Here is a 9,344-nt window from a genome sequence, read left to right on the forward strand (position 1 = left end):
TTTTCTGGAGAGTCTTTGGCAAAGTAAAGGAACAGTTTTCAAAAGAATTTCAAATTTAATGACAATATGAAAACATTTTCCTACTCACTATTAATAGAAATTAAAATGACTTTCAAGTTTCCCCTAACATCTTCCAAATTGGTGAAACTGTGAATTCAGTCAGACTTTTCTGGATAACAATTTGTAATTATTCAAAAGAGTGACCAAAGTTATCGAAACCCTTTGAACCATAAATCCTGTTACTAAAAGTACAGTGAAGTCAAAGATAGAAGTAAAGATCCAAGACATTCATAGACTCACTTTTGATGATAGCAACAAATGGGAAATAAATTGAATACCCATTAAAATACAATCCTGTTAGCATAAAAAGTAAAAAAAAAAAAAGCATACTAGTCACTAGACTTAACACTTTGCTTACTCATACATTTCCTTTTCTTTATGTTTGAGAATAAAAGGAAGGCCGTTTCATTAGCCATTTTCGCTATAGCCTATTTTATTTGATGACTCTTTATCTATGGGAAATAATTAATTTCCTGCCCAATTTTTCCCTTTTTCCTTGCCTATCCTCTGGTCTAAATCTTGTGTCTTTCCTTGCTGACACCATAAGCCATGTATGTTTGGCTTGTAATGGGAGTTTTATGCCTTTTTTTTTCACGTCTTCATTTTATGGTGACAATTTCTGGAGTAGAAACTATGACTATGTGGTGTGACTGAATTTAGGGCTATAATAATGTAGCTCTTAATCCTAGTTATTCCTTTTTGATTTAGAACATGTAGCTTTTAGAAACCACTAATGTCTATAATATATTTCCTACTCTGCTGCAGTGGTTTGTTTATTTACTAGTCATAGAGTATTTTTATTCACAAAGTTGCAAGAACCATTGCTTTAATTCAGTTGATCTTCCAGGAAACAAATAGGCCTGTCTTTTACAGCCTTTCTCTGTATGAGGAGTCTTCCTTGAATATCATAGAACTATGAAATAATAGAGCTAGAAGGAACCTTAGATTGCATCCATTACAGAAGAAGAATCTGATACTATGAGAGCTGACATTACAGAATCATAGAACTTCAGGGTTAGAAGGGCCCTCTGCAAGCACACCTGACAGGTGGCCATCCAACATGTTTCCAAGACCTCAAGTGAGGAGAACCTCAACTGCTTCCTTAGGCAGCTCATTTCATTTAGGTATAGCTCTAATTGTCAGGAAGTTTTTCCTGATACCAAGCCTAAATTTGCCTTTTAAATTTTTACCAGTTGCTCCCAGTCCTGACCTCTGAGACAAAGTAGAATAAGTCTGATTCTGTTCTATATAGTAGCATAGATCCTACAGCTGGTTAAAGGACATTTGATCCTTCTCCATCATTTTACATTTTAGGCAACCCAACCAATGTCCAGAGAGGATGTAAGGGGCAGAATCAGAATTCTCAAACTGAGGACATCTAGATTCCAAATGTATTGTTCTTTCCATAGCAAGACAGCTATCATGGCCTCCCTAGGTCTTTTTTCCTAGCTAAAATTCTTCATTCCTTTTGCCTACTGTTACATAGCATTCAAACTCACCTGGTGAAGAAGTGTCAGGGCAAAGATTTGATTCCAGGATACCATCCTTCCCCATAGGTCTGGCATAAATTATTAGAGCTTAAAGGAATTTTGGCGATTATCTGGTGCTTTATTCTTCATTTTATAAAAGACAAAGCTGAGGCCTAGAGATATTAAATGACTTGATTCCATTTGTACATTTTAAAGTCAGAGTGAAGATTCAAATCCAAGTTCACTAACCCCAAATCTCATTCTCTTTACAATAATACCATGCTGTCTCAATCGGTGATTATCTTCAGTGGACCTAATTTTTCTCCAAAATATTCTAAACCAAACCAAGCATTATTAAGTCTTTTTTTTTTTAAATAGCAAATAATATGGTTTTCCATGTGAGGTTAGAACATGACTAAAGTCAGGAATAAGAAGAACATTATAGTCCTGTGTTCCCAGACTATGATGTAGTAGAACGAAGAAACCTTTGGAGTTAAAAAACCTGAATTTGAATTCCAGTTCACTGTTTCACATTGCACAAATATCTAGGCTTCAGTTTTCTCTTACAAAATAAATGGAGTGGACAGGGTATTTTCAGAAGACTCTTCTACCTCTTTTTTTTTTATTGCTTTTCGGAGGGCAGTTGGGGTTAAGTGATTTGTCCAAGGTCTCACAGCTAGGTGTGTGTGTGTATGTGTGAAGTGTCTGAAGCCAGATTTGAACTCGGGTCCTCCTGACTCCAGGGCTAGTGCTCTATTCACTGTGCCACCTAGCTGACCCTAATACTTTGTAAATTTTTTTTTCTTTTTTGGAGGGTAGAAAGCAAGACAATTGGGGTTAAGGGACTTGCCCAATGTCACAAGGCTAGTAAGTGTGTCAAGTGTCTGAGGCCAGATTTAAACTCAGGTCCTTCTGACTTCAGAGCCGGTGCTGTATTCACTGCACCACCTGGCAGCCCTGATTCTTCTACCTCTTAAGTCCTGTGATCCTATGTCTTGGTAATACCAGAATGTCCCCACACACTACTTGGTACGTAGTAAATACTTAAGTTTTTTTTTAAACTGAGTTTAATTGTACAACAGTAACAAGTCCAAGCAGCCTTTATAGTAGTTGTTGTACAGCAGTGAAAAGATTCCTGATTAACACTAGTGAGAGTTTTATAACTGTTATAATTTGATGATACCTAAATGATTTAATGTGTTATGTTAGAAATAATCACTGGACAAGAAATTCAAAACACTTTGATTCTAGTCCAGTTCTACCCAGAAGTGTGTATGGTCAGTCATAGGACCTCAGTTTCCTCACCTATAAAATGAAAAGAATGGACTAAATTGTCTACCATATTCCTTTCCTTTTTATTCTAATATGACCTTTGAGGTGCAGGTAGATTATTTACTAAAAATTATTAAGAGAATCTCAGATTTGTAAAGAAGATATATGATATATGAGGTACAGCTTGTACCTCATCAAGAATCCATTACCAAAAACTTGTTATTCCTTTGAACACTACCTGTGAAGAAGAACTCTCTTCTTTCCCAGGCAGCCTATTCTGCTTTTGTACATCCCTAATAAAAAGTTTTTCTTTACTTTCAGCTAAAATGTACTTTTGTTTTTTCCTAGTTCCATCTTGTTACCAGCTTACCATTTGCGCTCTCTGACATGAACAGATAATTGGCTTAAGTGAGAATTGTCAGTTTTAAAAGCTCCAAATGCTCTGGTTATTGAGATTTTCTGTCAAACTACCTTGTCTTGGGGATCATTTTTAAAGCCTAACACAACCTTACTCAAATATAGCATTGAAACTGAATCAACATACATTTATATCTGAGAGAGCATGATAGAAGAATTTATAGATTAGGAATGAGAAATTTTGTTTTTTAGTCAGACTATGCAACTAAGACTTTGGAAAATCAAATTAATTTAGATGGATCAGAGTTTGTTTATTCAAAATTTAGCCACAACAGAATACCGTATTCCTCTAACAATGCCAGTGCTGAGTGTACATGATTTTATACTATTAGGTAACTACATGCCTTGCTCTGTGTAACTATTATGGTATAGAAATAAGGACATGCTTTTTGCCCTCATGTCTTACCATAGAATTTCAGTGTTGAAAGATATCTCAGAAACTATCTAGTCCTATACCTAACCCTCCTATATTCTTGAAGCTTTTGAGCTGTGGGGAAATTAACCACCTCCAGTGACAGACAAGTGCATTTTGGATAACTCCTATCAAGCCATAGATTTTATCGTATTGGGTCTAAATCTTCCTGTCTAATTTTGTCACATTGTATCTAGGTGTGCCTGTTAGCCAAGCATAAAGAATCTAACCCGTCTCCAAATGATTGCCTTTTATATATTCCTCATTCATGTTTTTCTCCATGCTGTCTCCTCATCTTTTTTTTTTTTTTGAGTAATCAAAAATAACACATGGCAATAAAATAGAATAAAATAATGAGAGCCTTCAGTCATAGCCTGACTTTTTTTTTTTGGAGGGGGAAGGTAGGGCAGTTAGGGTTAAGTGACTTGCCCAAGGTCTCATGGCTAGTTTTTAGTGTTAAGTGTCAGTGGCCACATTTGAACTCAGGTCCCCCTGACTCCAGGGCCGTGCTCGACTCACTGCGCCACCTAGCTGCCTTTGATAGCTTGACTCTTAAAGTCTTCAGGAGCAAAGGGGAAGAAGGAATATTTTTCACCTTTGTGTGTTTTCTTCTTTGTACACTTTTGAGTTTCCAAAGGGAAGAGGTAAAAAGACTTACCAATAACATAATATGGCTATAAAGGAGAAAGTGTTAAGCTGAATATATAAAATTATTTCTTCTAGTCCTGGAACAAACTTTAGAAATTGTATCCCAGAGGTTATTAAGATTCCCTATCTTTTGCTCTACCTTTTTTGCCCCACCTTGTCCCCAATGAGCTGTTCCACTTTATTTTCTTATTTTTCCATCCACCCTGACAATCAGGCCAAAAATGTGTAAAGATTGTCTTAGTCTCTTCCCTAGCACCTTTGCATTCATTTAATCATCATGTGTCCATTAATTCTTCATTCTTGATCTCTACAGCCATATTTCCTCTATGAGATCCTCTGCTTCTGACTAAGTATTGCATCCTAATTCTGTGTCTTTGTTCCATGGCGCTTATGTGAGGCTGCGTGGGGTAGTAGAAAGAACACTGGATTTAAATCCCATCATGTTCCTATCTTCCTCCTCTTAAAATGACTGACCCACTTCTACCTATGAACATCCTACAAAATTCTCAGAGCCTAGCTTAGAAACTACTCTGGTCTTCCTTGCTGTCTAATAAATTCCTCAAGTGTTTCAACTGTGCTTAGCTTGAATCTATCCAGCAGTTTCTCGAATGCCTCTGATTTCTACAGTGCAGTTCTAAGAAGTAAAAAAGTTCTAGGGGTGGCTAGGTGGCAAAGTGAATAGACCACCAGCTCTGGAGTCAGGAAGACTTGAGTCCTCCTGAAATTTCATTTCCAACAATCAGGAACTGATGGAGGTTTATTAGAGCAAAGAAGCACTCTTCATTTGATTAGTGGTTTAAAAAAATGTGAACAGGTAATTCTCAAAGGATAAAATCCAAACTATTAACAGCTTTATGAAAAAATGCTCCATGTCACTAGTATCTAGATAAATGTTAATAAGTAGATACATGTAATTCTCAGTTTCCACCTTAAATCTATCATATTAGCAGAGTTGGTAAAAAAGGAAAATGCTAAATGTTGTATTGGCTGTGGGCGATAAAAGCACATAAATACATTGTTGGTGGAGCTGTGAATTGGTTTGACCAGTCTGGAAAGCAGTTTGGAAATGCCCCAAAAGCCACTAAACTTTGATCATACTCTTTGACCTATGAAGGACAGAAGAAGCATTGATTAAGCTCCTATTTTGTGCCAGAAATAATATGACTAGGATACCCCAGGGATATCAAAGACAGAAGAAAAGGACCCATATATAAAAAATAAATATTATAATTATAGCCATTTTTTTTGTGGTGGAAAAGAACTGGAGGGTTCTCATCAATTTGGGTAATGGTTGAATAACCAGTAATATGTATGCAGTGGCATAATGCATGCAATGCAATGCCATAAATGGTTGCAGGAGGTGCAGATAAACTGAGAGCTGTATTCACATCCCTGCACATAGGAGGCTCAGGCCTTAGGGTTGTCTTCTTGATGGAAGCAACAGTGGGATTTGGCATCCCCCTGGGTGTCTGAGTAGCTTTTTGAGAACCACACTACTCACTTCCTGGTGTGAGGAAGGGGCTAGAAAAGGTGACCTAAACATTGTTTACCCACCCTTGGCCTGTTTACTATGGCAGGCACAGATCGCATCCTGGGGTCAAAACACAAAAATATATGCACCACCGCAAATGTTCACATGGATTAGCTGTGCCCAACCTGTGGTAGAGTATTCCAAGCTCATATTGGTCTGATCTGCCACAGTTGAACACGCTGTATCTTGACTCTTAACATAGTGATGTCATTTTGGTCCTCTTTGAGAGTGAAGGATAATAACAATAACCAACCATAAATGGTTTCAGCGAATCCTGTGGAAATTTTTTTGAAGTGATACAGAGATAAGTGAGCAGAACCCAAAGAATGATTTATACAATAACAAGAAAAATGTATAGAAAAACAACTTTGAAAAACGTAAGAACTCTGAGTGCTATAATATTTATCAACTATCTCAGCATACCATTGTTGAATGCTACCCACCTTTTAACAGGTGATATCCTCAAGATGCAGGATGAGATGTACATTTTTGGACATGCTAACCATGGAAATGAAATTTTCTAGACTATGGATATTTGTTACAAAGGGTTTTTTTCCCCTCTTTTTCTTCCTTCTTCACCCCCCCCCCCGCCCTTTCCCCACACTATTGGAAGGATACAGGTGCTGGGACTGGAATTTTAAAAAATTAAGTTAGAAAAGAAGGAAAAACCAGAAAGAATCACAGAGAGGCAGGATAGCTTTGAAAATTGCATGTTAAATTTTTTTTTTCTATTCTGATAAAGAAAACCAAACACTAGATAGTTGTAGTTTTATGTACATGTCCTTTCTGTTCTACAGTGCTTATAGAAATAGTCCATTCATTTCAAAATTTAAAAATTTTTTAATTGGAAAAATGGTGGTGGAAAGTTGTGTAGGGTATTAGCAGTCACTAGGTAGAGCAGTAGATAGGGGTTAGTGTTGAGAAGACCTGAGTCCAAACCCTGCCTCTGACATTTTATATTAACTTTGGGCAAATCACTTAAGCTTTTTGTGCCTTAGTTTCCTTATCTTTAAAATAAGGGGGATTTGATTCAATTGGTAGTTCTAGTTCTAATTCTATGATTCTGTATCCCAGAATGGAGAGGTGTAGTATAAACCAGGTATTATTTGTATTTTTTTATTAGTACCTCATAACTCGAAGTGCCTAACCCAAGAACAGAAGGCACTTACTAAAAATCTGGATCCCTATTGACTGACTGACATGATGCTTTGTGTTTTGATACATGAATTCCTCTTTTCCCTTAGGGGGCAGTCTTTTGTGCTGTGACTCTTGTCCTGCTGCATTTCATAGAGAATGCCTGAATATTGATATCCCTGAGGGCAACTGGTATTGCAATGACTGTAAGGCAGGCAAAAAACCGCACTACAGAGAGGTTGTCTGGGTAAAAGTTGGCCGATACAGGTAAGAACAAATTGAATGTAAATGTTGTTTTAATTGCTGTCTTTATTGAGCAGATTTTAATTTGGAGTTATTAATTTAATTTGTTCCTACTCCTGTTCTTTAAGCTCTCTTCAAAAGTCCAGCTGTATATGTCTGAGTGCTTTTACCTTTGTATCATTCCCAGGTGGTGGCCAGCTGAAATTTGTCATCCTCGAGCCATTCCATCCAATATTGATAAGATGAGACATGATGTTGGTGAATTTCCAGTTTTATTTTTTGGCTCTAATGATTACTTATGGACCCATCAGGCCCGCGTCTTTCCGTACATGGAGGGAGATGTCAGTAGCAAGGACAAGATGGGCAAAGGAGTTGATGGGACATATAAAAAAGGTAAAATATTGTTTATGCTTGTGAGACTTCTGTTCATACAGATAAGTCTGAGACCAGAAGTCCCAATCAAGCAAAGTATCCTGTAGTATTAGGATCACCATCATTCATATACACCTGGTAAAAAGAAGTCTTTGTTGTAATCAAAGCCTCTTGCTTTAGAGTTCAGTGTTGGTTACCATATATGTCAAAACTCCCCCATGAATCAAATTCTTTAAATGTTTTTTTCATTTTGTTTTTCTTGTAATTTTCTCTGCTCCCATTCATTACTCATTAAATATGTTCACTTCTCTATTACACTGCAAAATTAGGGAGATGGTGATAATATTGATTATATTGTAGCAAATTAATAATTGTGGAGGTATTTCCTTTGTGTGTACCATGATGCATGCATTATTCCTTTTGTCTTTCAACTAAACATATAGCATCATTCTCTACTTGATCACAAGTAGATTTTAAACTACTTGAGAATAATGACCAAACATTTACTGAGCTCTCGTGTGCTAGCCACTGTGCTGGATGCTGGATATAGTCTCTCATAGTGCCTAATGAAAGATTAATAAGTACGTGCTCAATAAAATTTAGTGTTTGAATGTGTCTAATATATCAAATGTTTTAAATTGACTTGTGCATCGTTTTTCATTTCTTTTGTTTTGTTTTGTTTCTTTAGCTCTTCAGGAAGCTGCTGTCCGTTTTGAGGAATTAAAGGCCCAAAAAGAGCTCAGACAGCTCCAGGAAGACAGAAAAAATGACAAGAAACCACCACCCTACAAGCATATCAAGGTGAGAAAAACCTCTATAAATCTGGTTTGCTATCCAGGAGTAGACATTGAACATATCCATATTTTATGAAAGTTGGTTGTCCATGCCTTCTGTTAGCAATCACAGTAATTTTTTTTTAATATGTACAGAATACATGATTAGAAGGGAACAAGTAAGGAGCAATAGCTTTATGGCTCCTAGCAGTGTAACATTGATAAAATCTTTTGGAAAAGTTAGTTTACAGAAATTGTTTAGATTTGATTCAGTGTGTAGATTGCCTTGGGTGTTTTGGAAAAGACCAAGAGTATCATAAAAAACAAAAATTGGACCTGAATTTGGATAAATGTTTTTTATCTACATTAAAATGACCATACTGACAAATCAGAAATTAGTTAGTACTATTAGTTACACCAAGAGAAGAAAAATTAAAATATTGCTAATAAATGGAACTTCTTATCTAAGAGCCTGTTTCTTCATGTCTACAAAAAATGAGGCCCTGTTATGTTTTAGCCCCATTATATTCAGGAAGTTATCCAAGGATATTGTTAATTTTTCAAATATAGCAACAATATTTTGTTTGGGGGATGAGGAGTGGCTCATAAAGAAATTGTCCATCAGATGGAGAGTCAGCTGAACAGTTTGTGGAACACCAGTGTAATAAAATTCTATAATGAATTTAAGAGAATAAACAGTACATTAATGGAATAAACATTACATTAATTAATGAGATTGCCCATTCTTAGTTCTACTACCGTGTTTCCCCGATAAGACACTGTCTTATTATTTTTTTTTGGACAGAAAAACACCAGAGGGCTTATTTTCAGGGGAGGGCTTATTTTAATGAACATTGACAGCAATTTTAATAAACAGGTAAATGTGAGCAAAAAAATGTACCTTTATTCAATAAGCAAATCACTGGGGAAGAACAGGATGACGCTCTCACTGCTGCAGCTCTGATTGGATGCAGCTTGGAGCGCGGCGTGCATTTCACGGGGGGGGGGGGGGG

At 36.6% G+C, this 9,344-nt stretch overlaps 1 protein-coding gene across 25 annotated transcripts in view; it reads left to right on the forward strand.

The window, feature by feature from the left end:
- NSD1 (nuclear receptor binding SET domain protein 1) overlaps nucleotides 1-9,344 on the forward strand; it is a 152,387-nt gene that overhangs the window by 115,164 nt on the left and 27,879 nt on the right. For all 25 annotated transcript variants that reach the window (XM_069077666.1, XM_069077680.1, XM_069077673.1 and 22 more), the window contains 3 exons: nucleotides 7,054-7,210; nucleotides 7,374-7,579; nucleotides 8,247-8,359. In XM_069077666.1, coding sequence (XP_068933767.1) covers nucleotides 7,054-7,210; nucleotides 7,374-7,579; nucleotides 8,247-8,359 — 476 coding nt within the window. The remainder of the gene's footprint in view (nucleotides 1-7,053; nucleotides 7,211-7,373; nucleotides 7,580-8,246; nucleotides 8,360-9,344) is intronic.

Source organism: Petaurus breviceps, unplaced genomic scaffold (genome assembly GCF_028583685.1).
Source record: "Petaurus breviceps papuanus isolate PSGF00001 unplaced genomic scaffold, PetGlider_PUasm1.0 90994, whole genome shotgun sequence".
Classification (NCBI taxonomy): domain Eukaryota; kingdom Metazoa; phylum Chordata; class Mammalia; order Diprotodontia; family Petauridae; genus Petaurus; species Petaurus breviceps.